The following is a 15,756-nucleotide window of genomic DNA, read 5'->3' on the forward strand; positions in this document are numbered from 1 at the left end:
AAAAAAAAAGAAAACACAGCGCTTTTGAGGATGCTTCTCTGTCCTGGAATCAAAAAATGAGTAAAAGACACACTGGGGAAGACTTTCTTGGTAAATTGTAATAACGCACATGCCCACAAGAAAGTGAAAAGAAAGTCCATTTAAGAAACTGCAATATGCCAAGCATGGGTGGAGCACACCTTTAAATCCAGCACTAAGGAGCCAGAGGGAAGTGGATCTCTGTGAGTTCCATGTTAGCCTGGTCTACAAAGTGAGTTCCAGGCCAGAGTTATTACATAGAGAAACCCTGTTTCTCACCCCTCCCCCCCCAAAAAAAGAAGAAAAAAGAAACTGTAGATACTACTGAGTTTTATGAAATGATACATACATAAACAAAATAAATTAACCAGAAGAAATGTTCCTGTGTTCAACAGCTGTGGTGTGGAGGACAGACGCTGTTCTGTTGGTGTCCTGGTTGGGGATGGCAGTGGGGGTGGGTAGAACTTGTAAAGCTCCTAGGGGAAAATCCTTTGTTGTTTAACATTTCTATAGGAATTCAAGGGTTCCTTTTGTTTTCCCATCATCTTGGAAAGAACTCTGTCATAGTTGTAGCTAGATAAACTAGGATAAAGGTAACACAGCCTAGCTAGATATGTGGCACTTTAAGGAAGCTTACAGTAATTGTAAAGTTAATGAGATTCACAGCAATAATTCCACAGGTTTTTTTCATGTGCAAATATGGATCTCAGTATGCTTTAAACGTACCTGTATGGGTGAGAAAATGTCTTAAGCAAGAATCACAAATGGAATTAATGATGATCACTGAGTGATAGGTCTGTGAGTAAAAACTGTTTTCATTAAATCCCCAGAAAATGTCCAGAATGCAGTGAAATAAAATCTATACTGGAAGAAATTATTTGCAAAGGTGCATAAACTCCAAGGCCAGAAGGGGAAAAAATGAGTTCCTAGGCCGCCCCAATAAACCAAGGCTAACTGGAACAGAAAAGCTCTTTGTCCAAGAGGTAGGGAGTTGGGAGGGAATCTCGGAAGTTGGTAACTTAATCTCAGACTCCAAGACTTTTTTTTCTCTAAAGCCACTCTAAGAGGGAAAAAAAAAGACTCCACAGCAGGGGATTTTTTTTTTCCACAGGCAAAGGGAGGGAGAAGAAGCAAAGAGGCCCACTGCATTAAGAAATGCTGCCATCTAAGGGTCAGAAAGACCCCAACATCAGAGAGAGTCCATCTTTTCTGGGGAATTTTCTGCCCCCAACCTATTAAATAAAGATGAGAAAAGCCAACCTACTGGGGTGACTAACCAGACAGACCACACAGCGAACTCACAACTCACACCTGCCCAAGTAGCTAAACAGTCTATGCCAACAAAGGAAACCTCCCTTAGTTTTGCTCGTGAAACCATAGCAACAGCAAGAGGAAATCCCTACCACATCGGAAGATGCTGTTCTTTGTAGTAGTACTGCTGAATCGGAAGCCTGAGCACAAGTGTCCTGAAAGGCCTTGTTAGTCTCCCTCCAGAAGCAGGACTGCGCCTTCCTTCCAGTGCTGTAGTTCTCTGCTGACCAAGGGATGCAACCGCTGCTGTAGAATGGGACTGCTGATAAGTAGGACCTATTGCCCTGCGCACCACGTGAGATGCATGCCAGTCCCTGGACACACTCCTCCCATTCCGCCCAGCCTTTGATCCTGCTTTTCACGTGGCTGTACTCACTGTCTTCCTTGCAGCGCTCATCCCGCTCATCCCCATTAATCCTAACTGCCCACCGCATGGCCCCATGACACCGCTCAGGCAAGCAATGGAGCCTTGCCTGCTGGGGATCCTTCTCTTCCCCTCTAAAGTCTCCTCAGGGACATGCCCTGGGCAACACAGAAGACTGTGCCCTTCAGTACAAGACAGGCACCCTGCTTGCATCTCTCTGCTCCTGTCTTATTTTAACTCAATCCTCACAGAAGTCAACGGTGCAGGGAGCGCATATTTACTTAAAAGGGAGGGGGACTAAACAGTCCTGTGAGCAAACAGGTAGGCCTTGACCAGGGCTCAAGAGATCACCCCTTCCAGTCCAAACTCCATGATCCACTCCTGCTTTCCTGAAAAAACAACCCAAATAAGCAAAACTTGCTGTTCTCTGGGCAGGTTGTTTCTTCAGCCCTGAGAACCAGAAGCTGAGAGTAGCAACAACTAGGCAAGAGGGTGTAAGAGAAGAACCCTTCCACCTACACCCCTCCCCCAAGAAACTTTCTTGCACTTAAACATTTGGAAATCTACTGGTTTCAAGATCTCTAAGCTTTCCTCCTAGTGTCCCAAACATTTTACCCTGTCTCTTTAACCATAGACATCAAGGAGAAACCTAAAATGGGCCAACTCTAGAGATGAACCTCGATGGCAGTTTATGTAGGGCAGGCAGTCTGTGACTATGATCTTTCTCAGATTATAAATCTGTATATGGAAATTTTTGGAGTGTTCCTTGAGAATTATTTTAATATTTTTATTTTAATGCTCATTTATTTGTTGTTTGGGGTTTTTTTTGGTGTAAGTGGATACTCATCCCACGGATTTACTTGCCCACTTGCTATGCAAGTGCACTGCCACCGAGAGGTACTCCCAAGTCATGATGCATTCCCTTTAAAACCAATATCACATATGAAATTTTAAAAATTCATTTTCAGAGTATATAAAAATGTATATGACTAAAATGTATGAAACAGCACTGAATCACAAATAATGTGAAAGACATTTTTAAAAACTAAGACGATAAATTCAAATCTCAACACAGTAAAATTTTGAAGGTTAGCAGTAATCTCAAAACACAATGTTGCAGATACTGGCAAGTTTTCTTGGTCAGAGGAGTCTTGCAGTATGTGTCCACTTGGCAGAAACCACAGTAGGAACATTGTTTAAACAAGGGCAATGACGTACTAGAAGTGTTTATTGCAGCGTTATTTTTTTCTTTTTCAGAAACAATTAAGGAACTGTGAATCATGTTGTAGATGATATATATGGCAGACTACTGGAAATTGACTTTTAAGAAAATATACTTATTACCTAGTAGGAAAAAACAACTTCATAATCTAATAGTGAACGATATATTACCACAATTATGGAAAAATGAATACAATATGCAAAACACATTAAAAAGGGATTACACTTTTACATTTATTTTCTTCCATATATTCCAAGGTGACTATAATAGAAATGAATCAGAAAGCCCGGCTTGCAATATACTTCTGTTATCCCAAAACACAGATGGCTGAGGCAAAAGAATAAAAACAGATTGAGCTCCACAGACATACCCTATCTAAGAAATAACCAACAAAACAAGTAAACAAAAGAGATTGCCATGATAAATTAACAGTGAATATGCAAAACAATTTCTTCATCACTTTTGTAAACTCCCACACCCACTGGACAGGATCAGAGGAGCAGTCACCCTTCTCCATGGAAACAAGTAAGACTGCCACAGGACAGAGAAAGTCAGTGGAGTTCATGTAGGTCCTCTCAACACTGACATTCCTTTTGAGATTGAAATGGTAGAAGAGTCATGGTTAGTGAATCTACCACTCCACGCCACATCGTATACTCATCTCTTCCTTTGATAAAATCATCACTGCTTATGTAAACTGCCAGGAATTCTTTGCCCCTTCAGCTACACTGAAAGAGACAACCATTTGCACAACTACCAGCTCTGCCCTGATAGGTAAAAGTTAAATTTATGTGCATGCACGGGTAGTTTTAATGACTCAAAATCTGGAGAATCTAGACAGAGTATAAAAAGCATGTAATTGTGCTAAATTACAAGTTCAGGGAATATGAGGAATAGACATATGTTAGAGTCCTGGAGGGTAGTGATTGTAGCAAGTAGTTATGGAAAATCTTAAATGTGCAGTCATTTAGAATTTTTATTTATTTGGAGTTTTTAAAGCATTCTAATAGGGACTTCATCAGGACAGTGGAAAAATTAACAGATTAGGCTAAAAATAAGTGGCAGGGGAGATAAGAGCAGATGGGACTTTCAGCTCTATACCAAAGAATAAAGCAGTGGAAAATAGATTCAGTACTCTGAGGAAGGCAGAGCAGTAGTTCAGTGGTAGTGTGTTCATTCAGAGCTCCAAGCTCTAAGTTCCATCCCCAGCAGAGAGGTGGGGGTGAGATTAGTACTAATAATTATATATCTAAAGACCAAAAATATAATTTAAAAGGAATTATAAATATATAATATTTATATATTTATGTATATATATATGTAACAATATATAATATTGTTACAGTGGGGCTAATTTTTTTTTTTTTGGTTTTTCGAGACAGGGTTTCTCTGTGGTTTTGGAGCCTGTCCTGGAACTAGCTCTCGTAGACCAGGCTGGTCTCGAACTCACAGAGATCCACCTGCCTCTGCCTCCTAAGTGCTGGGATTAAAGGCGTGCGCCACCACCGCCCGGCCAGTGGGGCTAATTTTTACATTTGCACCAAAATCAATATTATTTTTCAAAATTTATAAATGATGATGAGTACACAAAAGCCAAAGTTCACAGAGAATGGGAATTAACTTTCATGCAGCAGGTGCCCATAGAAAAAAAATATTGTCAAAAACAAATTTAATTAATATAAAAAGTTTGAACTTGTAAAGTCAATGAATATACTTCTAGAAATATAAGAATGTATGAAAATATTCTTTGTACGTTAAAGAAGCAATATCTTTGAGTAATGTATTAATACATCCTTCTTAATTCAGTTCACCCAAAATTACACAATGATTTCCTACTAGAAGGTAGAAATGAGAATCTCAAGAGATTATACATTTAAGGAGATTTTATCACACCCAGACGGAAATAAACAAATAAAGACCTGGTTTAAAACTCCCTACTACATATGTCATGGCAAACAGCAGAGACAATAATAACGTGACATCTAGTAGTGAGGACCCAAGTTAAGAACCTGTTGAGCTATTTATGCAGGTTATCAACACTGAAGCAGACACTGCAGTCACTACCCTTTATATTTATAGTGATTGTGGCACACAGATCTGAAATCACATTCTATATTATACACTCTTGTAGAACACCTTTTTGTGCTAAATACAAGAAAAGACAAGACACTCTGGGAAGGAATGTAAACCTGGAAACAAACGTAGTTTTAAATTCTAATATTATACTTATTACTCACATAGTTTAAATAGAAAGAAAAAGCATGTAGGAAACTTGTTTAAACACCACAGGATATTATGAAATGTCACACTGTATTTGTAACAAAATTAACCTGCAGAAATCAAACACTAATTCAAACACACAACATATCTATTCAGAACACACTGCTAGCCACTTTTTTATGTGCTTAAAAACTGATGGTGAGCAAAAAAGAAACAAACTAGTACAGATCTTGTACTTAGCAACAATATACTTTTAAAATATTTGGTAATGAGATGGGGCTATGGGTTGTTTGTATAATTCATATCAGTTATTAAATAATTTCGTCACACTGAGGAAAATGTTCGCGTGACAAATGGCTTATGCTAAATATGAGATTTTAATGTGACATACAATAATTGCATATCAATGGAATTTGGTCTGATTTTCTAAGTTTTTAAGACGCTAAAGCAAAGGCACAAATATGCAGCCTAGTATCTTTAAAAGAGCCGTACACATTAGAAAGCTCTACGGCAATCACCATGAAATACAATTAATGGTGATCACTAGGTGATAGGACTGTAAGAAAAAAAACTTGTTTTCATTAACACTTTACAGAAATTTTCCAGATGGAAGTGAAACCAAGTCTCCACTGAAAGAACACAAGGATAAAAGTCCACAAACCCAGGACAAGCTGGGGACAGAATAAAGCCTTTCAAAGAAGCCAAATCACAAGTCGCTGTAGTGTCTAGGCTGCCCCACAACAGTAAAGCCAACTTGAAAAATAAAGGGATTTGTTCTAAGGCTGTGAATATCAACAAGGTAAAGTCTAGAATTTATTAACTCAATTGCCAGTTCCAGGCAGGCACAAATCCTACTACGGGGAAAGGAAGGGGAGGGGAGGAGAAAGGGAAGACGAGAAGGGAAGAAGGGAAGGGCGAAAAAGCCTTCTTAGTTTAAAAAGACTCACAGTATTTTTTCAAACACACAGGGCAGAGGAGAAAGGGCTGTATGGCGCAACACTGCCATCTAAGACTTTAAAGAAACAGACAGGCACCCACATCGGAGGATCGTCCATCTTCGGAGGATCATCCATCTTTTCCGCTGCTTTTCTGCCCACAGCCCATAAGATGAAGGCTGGGAAAGACAGGTGGGATGAACAACACACAACGCACTCAAACCTGAGCAAGGGGACTGGAGAACCATTCAAACAAAGGAAGCCTCTCTTAAGTCCCGCCCGCGGAACCATGGCAACAGCAACAGGAAGTCCCTACCACATTGGAAAGATGAGCTCTTCTTAGGGTAGGATTGGCTGGTTCAGAGGCTGCAAGCATAAGCTGGGGAGGTTGCTGCCAGTCTGGCTCCGAGTCTCCTGCACTTTCCTTCCAACGCTGTAGTTGCCTGTTGCCTAAGAGACGTGGTTGGTGATGTCCAGAACCTGTTCCCGACAGCCCCCTGCGCCTCACGCTCAGGACGTACACAAGAACATGCTCCTCCCACTCACCCCAGCCTCGAACCCATTTCTGACGTACTCACTGCCCTCCAGGCCCTCACCTATCTGAATCTAACTGCCCACAGCAGCGCCTAAGCGATCCGCCAAGCAATCCACCACTGGGGCTGCATGATCTGTCTCTTTAAGAGGGCCTCTCATCCTTTGGGGCCTTCTTTCCCTCTTAGGTCACATTTGAGCATCAGGCAACAGCATGCCTGTGGGTCCAATAAAGGATAGGCGCCCTGCTGCGCTCCCAGGCATTGACAAGAAAAAAATCTTAAAAGCCTTCTGAATTATTTTAGCTCTATCCTAACAAAAAAAAATCATATTTTTAACAAAAAGAGGTTTCATTTTTAATGGAACTGTATCCCATCTTTTTAAATTTACTTTTATTTAAAAATAATCTTTTTGTTTTACATACCAAGCCCAGTACCCCCTCCTTCCCTTCCTCCCGCTCCACTCCCCTCCCCCCTCCCCTCACCCTCTTCTCACCCCCAACCCAGCCAATCCTCAGAGAGGGTGAGGCCTCCCAACAAAGTCTGTCACATCACTTGAGGCAGGACCAAGGCCCTCCTCCCTGTATCTAGGCTGAACAAGGTATCCCTCCACAGAGAATGTGCTCCAAAAAGCCAGTTGTTGCACTAGGGATAAACCCTGGTCCCGCTGCCAGTGTCCCCACAGATTGTCCAAGTCACACAACTGTCATGCACATGCAGAGGGCCTAGTTCAGTCCTATGCAGGCTCCCCAGCTATCAGTCTAGAGTCAGTGAGTGCCCACTGTTTCTGTGGGTTTCCCCCATCATGATCTTGACCCCTTAGCTCATATTATCGCCCCTCCCTCTCTTTGACTGAACCCTGGGAGTTTGGCCCAGTGCTTAGCTGTGGATCTCTGCATCTGCTTCCATCAGTTACTGAATGAAGGTTCTATGGTGACAATTAAGGTAGTCATCGATCTGATTACAGGGGAAGGCCAGCTCAGGCACCCTCTCCACTATTGCTTGGTGTCTTAGCTGGGGTCATCCTTGTGGATTCCTGGGAATTTCCCTAGTGCCAGGTTTCTCCCTAACCCCATACTGAATCCCTCTCTCAAGATATCTCTTTCCTTGCTCTCCCTCTCTGTCCCTCTTGCAACTGGACAATCTCATCCTGGTCCTCCATGCTCTCCTTCCCATCCCTTTCTTCCCCCCCCCACCCGCCATGCTCCCAATTTACTCAGATTTTATCTATTTCCCCTTTCTAGGGGGAATCCATGAGTGTCTCTCTTTGGTCCTCCTTGCTACCTAGCTTATCAGGGGATGTGAACTGTAGGCTGTACCCCATCTTTTAATGACAGTAGGTTTCCCATAAAGACAGATTGGCAGTTCTTTATTTTTCATAGGGTCTCCTGATGGGCCAGGACCTAAAAGAATTTTGCTTCCACCTGAGTTTTACCATTTCCTTAAAGTACTGTCCCTTTATTTTCTGGGCATGCTGTTTCCTCAAGTGTAAGAATGAGGAGCCAGTGATTGCTCTTCGGGCTGAGGAGGGAGGGGGACTTGGTTGGGGGAGGGGAAGGGAAATGGGAGGCAGTGGCGGGGAAGAGACAGAAATCTTTAATAAATAAATAAATTTAAAAAAAAAAAGAATGAGAAGCCAGAGAAGCCAGAGAAGCCAGCATTCAGGCAAAGAAGGTGATAAGAAAGGCCCTGCTTCTGCTATAGTTCTGCCATGCACAGCACTTTCCCCTCTCCTGGGAGTTTCTAACTCTTAGAATTTAAAATCCATTGGTCTACATGATCTCTGAGTTTTCCTTTCTATTTAGTATCCCAGACAGACAGAAAAATAAGATGAGAAATAGGAAATTACAAAAATGAGTAAACCTTGTCATCCTGACAAGTACCAGACACCCAAAAATAACCTCCAAGTTTAGGGCTACATCAATGACAAGCTTTTGAATTAAGAGAAATTTTCACTTTGAAGATATTTTTAGTGCCCTACTGTGTCCTACCTAAACAGTATGGAGTTGCATGGACAACAACAGCATGGAAAACAACTATCCCATAGACATTTGAGTCCTAGTTCAAGTGAGGTTGGTTTATTTTTTTATAAGCTAACTTTTTCAAATAGTAAGCTCATCATATTTTTCCCAGGATGTAGTTCCCAATGGCAATGTAGGTTGTGTTATTTTGTTATATCACCCTTTCTGATTTCAAGGTGCATGAGAAACACTTTACTTCTAAAACCATGACCCCAAAACTTGTGGTCTGTTAGAGCTAATCATGTAAGATTTGAGTATACACTTCTAAGAATCAAAGTCTAAAGAGTTCCAGTTGTAAGTGTTAGTTAGAACCTAGGCCACAGCAGACCACCTACCCTCAATAAGCCAATTAAACAAACAAAGTAACAGTGCAAAGTGGAAAGATTTGTGATGTGGAATTCCTCTCTGTGTGCTGGTGAGTATGTTTTATTAGCATTGGTTAATAAAGAAGCTGCTTTGGGCCTATGGCAGCACAGAATAGAGCAAGGCAGAAATTCCAAGCAGAGATAGAGGAGAAAAGATGGTGGAATCAGGGAGACACCATGTAGCTGCCAAAGGAGACAGACACCCTAGAACCTTACAGGTAAATCACAAGCCTCGTGGTAAAATACAAAATAATAGGAATGGGTTAATGTAAGATATAAAGAGTTAGTTAATAAGGAGCCTGAGCTAATAGGTCGAACAGTGTTTTAATTAATACAGTTTCTGTGTGATTATTTCAGGTCAGGGCAGCCAGGAATGAACAAGCAGCCTCTGCCTACAGATTTGTTTACTGTATATAGCCATAGTGGGCAGAGGAGCAAGAAGTCCAGTGATCTGTCCCCAAGTCCATTTTCTAGTACACAGAAGTGACAATTGGGTTTAAACAAAGGGCCAAAAGTATGCAGAATTAAGCTGTTTCTGGTCAAGGTGTGGTCCCAGCCATCATTGTATTTTAGACTCCAGTATCTTACAAGGTAGTTTGACAAGGTATTAGAACTGTGTGCAATATCTTCAAGAGAAAGCATCTCCCTCTGGCTGGTATAAGGTTTCAGTATTCCCCCAAGATGAAATTCCTGGGAAACTTCCAGTTCCTTGAAGTCCATTGTTAAACAGATAGCCAACAGAGGAAATTTAAGTATCTCTTTAGGATATCTTCACTCCTGCCTGGACACAAGGAAATACCAGATTGTATGGTCAAGAACAGGACTTGCTACTTCCAAGAAAGAAAGCATATGTACTCTATCCTTGCCTGTAATCTTAGTGTAGAGGGATTGTTCACATGTATCCTAAGCAAGGCATCACAAGGTAAATAACAAACAAGTGACTCAAATCGGACAATTTTTGTGAACCAGGATCTCAAGTAGATCGTTCTGACCTCCAACTAGCTACATAAATGAGACTACCTTGAACCCCTGATCCTCCTGCCTCTACCTCCTAAATGCTAGGATTACAGATATATACCCCCATGCTCAGCTCTGACTCAAATGTAAATTGCCTATTCAACTGATATTCACAAAGACAACAAGGAGGTTAGACAACTTCAAAGTTGAGGCAAGATGGTAGTGTATCTAGGACCGGGAATAGAGTTGTGACTGTATCCACCCCAGGCTCCAAAACTCCTGGTTTCTGTGAGCTGTTTTCCACTAACTTTTAAATATTTACTTATGGGGTTATTTTTCTTTTTTGTTTTTACTCTTTTGTTTTTACTTTTTGCTGAACTGAGGATTGAACTCAGAGCCTTGCAAGTGATAAGTATATGCTCCAATACTGAATATATAGTTCTGACCACAAAGTACTCTTTTATTTTTTTAATTTTTATTTACTTATATTTTATGTCAAAGTGATCTGCATGTACACCTACATTCCACCAGAAGAGGGCATCAGGTCCTATTATAGATGGTTGTGAGCCACCATGTGGGTACTGGGAATTGAACTCAGGACCTCTGAAAAAACAGTCAGTGCTCTCAGCCCCTGGAGTCATTTCTCCAGCCCTAAAGTACTCATTTTAACTTATTAGTATCTTATATGAAATCTCATAAGCTCAATTTTATATAAAAAGTATGAAAAGTAAATGCATGGGTCTTAAATGAAAATATAGACCTTTGATGTAATTTAAGAGAATTTATTTTAAAGCAAAAATAATATAACAGAATCTGAATTTAATAACAAAAAGGTCAGCAATAATCTCAAGGTACAGTAATGCAGACACCTGATAAATGTCCTCAAATGAGTTTTGCAAAATGTATCTCTAGCAGTCGCAGTAGGAACCAAGATATTCTAAAGAGAGACATCCATGCCCCTGCCTTGGGCTATCAAACTACCAACACAACGGACCCAAAGAAATAAAAATTTACCCTAAGAGTCCCATTCTGGGAAGGAAAAGGCTGGACTCAGGTGCCAGCCAGAGGGGAGCTTGTCTCCTGGGAAAAGACTTCACACACTGCTGACAACTACATGGCTGAATTTGCAGGGCTGACTGTAATGTGTCAGTTGATAGGCAGGATCACAGCCTGACCAGCACTGCTTAGGCATAGCTAAGTCTCACCCTCTACTGAATCCTAAACCGGATATTAGGACCCCTGAAATGGGGGTAGCCGGACCTCCTTATTTGTTCTTCTTCCCAGTGGGGCCACAATGAAATCTCCTTTTTCTGCTCTTAGCTATTACCCATCTCTCTAACTGGCTTATTGATGATGACTGGATGGCAGAGCCCATCTTTTCAGGGCTGCTGGGACCAGGCTGCTGAAACCCAGCAACTCAAGAAACATGTCAATTTGTAGAAATCAACATGAGAATTATCATATCAAATGTCGACAAGGATTTATTAACAATATTTGTTGTACTAGAAATAATATGTCTTCTGAGTGAGAAATCACTCTGCACGCTGAACATTTTAATTATGCAAACTGCATAATTAAAAGATTAATGAAGAAGAATGTTCTTTCTAGTACTTATCCAGCTCTAGGTAATGTTCAAAGAGGACACAGCCAAAAACAGAAAATTTCACTAGCTTATGTCCACTTCACATGCTGTCACATGTACACACATGCTGTCATCCTTAAATCACTTTTACATCCCAGCCCAGATATTTAAAAAGAGACAGGAGACTGACCAAGCCTGACCACTTGGGCAGTTGGGAGTGTTACCTATCAGATATGTTGCCAGAATTCTTTCTTAAGTACACCTGTGTTGTTCTTTTCGCTTAGTTGTTACTGAGTTCATCTTGCCCACCTGGTAGAATTATGCTTTTCCTGAAAAGTGCACAGAGGACTTAATGGTGTTTGTGATCCTGCACTGCCACCTAGAGTTGTCCCTTAGAGGCATATTCTTTGACAAATAGCTGGTTTTAAGTCAGGGTTGTTTCATTTTGTTACAGAAATGAAGCCTAATTGAAGGTCAATCTTGGTGAGCAAATGCAATCCAAAATGACTCTGAGATTCCATCTTGTACCTGTCAGAATGACTAAGATCAAAAACACTAATGATAGCTTATGCTAGAAAGGATGTGTAGTATGGGGAACACTCTTCCATTGCATTCCATGGTAGGAGTGCAAACTTGTACAACCACTGTGGAAATCAGTACGGCAATTTCTTAGAAAATTGGGAATCTATCTACCTCAAGACCCAGCTATGCCTTTCTTGAGCATATACCCAAAGGATGCTCAGTCATACCACAGGGACACTTACTCAATTATGTTCACAGCAGTTTTATTTGAAATAGCCAGAACCTGGAAACAACCTAGATGTACTTCAACCAAAGAATGGATAAAGAAACTACAGTACATTTACACAATTGTTACTCAGCTGTTAAAAACAACAACATCATGAAATTTGCAGGCAAAGAGATGGAAGTAGAAAAAAAATTATCCTAAATGAGGTAACTCAGACCAGGAAAGCTAAACATGGTATGTACTCACTTATAAAATGGCTATTAGCTGTAAAATAGAGGATAACCATGCTACAATTCACAGACCCAGAGAGGCTAGGGAACAAGGAGGGCTCAAAGGGGAACTCAGGAAATCCCTCAGAAAAGGAAATAGAAGAGATCTCATGGGTATACTTGGGGTGGGTGGGGTGGGAACACGGGGAATCAGATTGGGGGCATGGATGGAGGGAAAAGTATTGAAAGAAATGACTGCAAAGGGGGTGTATTTCAGGGTCAGACAGAAACCTGATGCAAGGGAAACACCCAGGAATTTACAAGGTTGACCTCAGCTAAGACTCCTAGAAATAGTGGATAGGTAGCCTGAACTGGCCACCTCCTGTGACCAGGCAAGACTTCCAGTGGAGAGACTGGGACACCAAGCCAGACACACAACCTTCAACCTATAGTTTGTCCTGCCTACAGGATGTGCTGGGGTAAGGGTGATACAGAGATTATGGGAGTGCCCAACCAATGACTGGTCCAGTCTCAGACCCATGCCACAAGAGTCAGCCCACCCCTGGCACTGCCTGGAGTGCCAGGACCCAGAGACTGAATGTTCCAGGGACCTAGGATAAAACTAAACATGATTGGGAACAAAAATCAACACAGTGATGCCTAACAGTATTCTGCTATACTCATAGATTGGTGCGTAGCCCAATTGTCTTCAGAGAGGCTTCACACAGCAACTGATAGAAACAGATGCAGAGACCCACAGTCAAACATTAGGCTGAACTCAAAGAACCCTGCGGAAGAGGGAGAGGAAGGATTGTATGAGCCAGAGGGGTCAAGGATACTACAAGAAACCCACAGAAACAACTAACTTGGGTTCATAGAAGCTAACAGAAGTCTGAACCAATAACCAGTGAGGCTACATGGGACCAATCTAAACACTCTACATTAATGTGACAGCTGTGTAGATTCATCTACTTGTGGGATTCCTAACCGTGAGAACAGGGGCTGTCTCTAACTTTTTGCTGGCTCTTAGGACCCTACTCCTCACATTGGGTCACCTTGCCCGGACTTAATACATGGGGAGGTATTTAGTCTTACTGCAAATTGATACGTCATACTTTATTGATACTCACGGGAGGCCTGCCCTTTTCTGAACAGAAATGGAGGAGTGGATGGAGGGTGTAGAAGGAAGGGGGTGGGAGGGAATGGGAATAAAGAAGGGAGGGATATAAAATTGTTGAAATAAGAGCGGCTGTGTTGTGTCTTTTGTACCCAGCCGCCCACATGGCTAGCTTAGTTTATGTCTCGAAATAATTATATGAAAACTGTATTTTTTTAATCACTGTCTGACCCATTAGTTTTAGCCTCTTATTGGCTAGCTCTTATATATTGATCTAACCCATTTTTATTATTTTATGTAGTCTACAAGCTGGCTTATTAGGAATGATCTTAACCTGTGTCAGTCTGGCGTGGGAGAACCATGGCGACTTATTGACTCAGCTTCTTTCTCCCAGCATCTTGTTTTATTTTTTTTGTCTATCTGTGGGTTGGCCTATGAAATGGGTCTAGGCCCATTTCATAGGCCAACCCTTAGATAGGCGGGGAAAACAAAACAGGATGCTAAAAAAAAAAAGCTGAGTCAGAGAGTCGCCATGGTTCTCCCGCACCAGACAGACACAGGTTAAGATCATTCCTGGTAAGCCAGCTTGTGGACCACACAAAATAATAAAAATGGGTTAGATCAATATGTAAGAGCTAGCCAATAAGAGGCTAAAACTAATGGGTCAGACAGTGATTAAAAGAATACAGTTTCCGTATAATTATTTCGGGACATAAGCTAAGCTAGCCATGTGAGCAGTGGGTGCTGGGGACCCAGTCCCCGCTGCTCTTATTTCAACATAAAATAAATAAATTATATAGCATCAATTTTAGTACTTCAAGTTTCTGCTACACCAGTAGCATAATTTTTTCTATTTTAGAAACAATGGAGGAAATTTTAAGCATTTTATGGTAGATACAGATATGTTGAACTATTGGGATTCTGGGTTTAAACAAAATATACTGAATTACCTAATAATAAACTAAACAACTTCAGAATTCAGCATGGGACAATATATTATCTCAAATACAGAAAAATTAATGTGATGTAAGTGGGGACCTCTTAAAAGAGATGTGTGAGTGGCTGAGCCACAGTTATTTTTTCCTTTCTATCTTGTCTATGTATTCCAAAATGACTACAAAAGAAATTAACTATTGGACTGGACTCGATGGCAAAAGCTCAAAATTACAGCTCTAGAGAAACTATCAGGGTAATCAGACTTCCAGTCCAACTTGCCTGCATAGTCAGACCTTTCAAAATAATATACCAAAAGAGATAAAATGCCATTTTAGAGCAAGAGATTAACGATGGAGTAAAGGTATAAGAAAATGGTTTCAGCAGACTTTGTAAACTCCTACAGACTGAAGGGGGCAGTTAGGCCTCTTTATAACAATGAAGTCAATGGACATGAAAAAGAGGTAGAATTTATGGTAGTTTCTGCAAAACTGATAACCCCTTTAATGTGGAAATGATAGGACAAATGTGGTGAATGGAGCCAGCCAAGAATTCCATTGTTAACGAATACAAAAGGATTCCCAATGGTTAAAATAAGCAAAACCAAAACATAAGAGTGAAGAAAGACTTACTACCTGCAACATGCAGTTGGAGCACAAGGGCTATTTTCAGAGCATTGCTCTCCTGGGAACAAAGAAGCATGGTGACTTTATTCAGGGATCCTATACATGTTCCTATAGGGCTGGACCCATTCCTAAGAATGTTCATCTTAAAATCATAGAGCACATATCTAAAAGAGATTAAAGAGATGAGCAGGAATGCTTCTCTCTGGGCAGGCTCAGCTTATATCATAACGTTCTAGCTGAAAATAAATGAAAGAACACCTTGAAAGAACATTACTACAGAAGTCTGCCCCGAAAGGTGCCAGCCTCACTTGGAGGCTAAAGCATCAGCTTTTGCTCTTCCTCCCTCTCACACCCACCTCTTTCTTGGACAGTAGCAGAATCTCTTCCTTGCTTTCAGCAACCCACCCCCAGCAACTCTTGGACTTTCCACCTACTCCAATAAAGAGGACAATTTCTACAGCTGTCACTCTGCTTTCCTCATGGGGGGGGATTTAAAATAATGTACATGTTCAAGGAGCTTATTTATCAATTGAGATTGTAGGACAAGGTCTAACTGGGCTATATTACCATAAATTCAATGATTAATAAGGAAAATAAA

At 41.0% G+C, this 15,756-nt stretch overlaps 1 protein-coding gene across 6 annotated transcripts in view; it reads right to left on the reverse strand.

Annotated features, from left to right (window-relative positions):
* Positions 1-6,582, reverse strand: part of Fam104b (family with sequence similarity 104 member B) — a 26,769-nt gene extending 20,187 nt beyond the window's left edge. Inside the window, exon 1 of one of the 6 annotated variants that reach the window (XM_013350647.2) lies at positions 6,387-6,582. In XM_013350647.2, the coding sequence (XP_013206101.1) occupies positions 6,387-6,391 (5 nt within the window). In that variant the 5' untranslated portion in view covers positions 6,392-6,582. The other 5 variants (XM_026784815.1, XM_013350646.2, XM_026784813.1 and 2 more) reach the window with 5 other exon arrangements.
* Positions 6,583-15,756: the final 9,174 nt, after the last annotated feature.

Source organism: Microtus ochrogaster, chromosome X (assembly GCF_000317375.1).
Source record: "Microtus ochrogaster isolate Prairie Vole_2 chromosome X, MicOch1.0, whole genome shotgun sequence".
Classification (NCBI taxonomy): Eukaryota; Metazoa; Chordata; class Mammalia; order Rodentia; family Cricetidae; genus Microtus; species Microtus ochrogaster.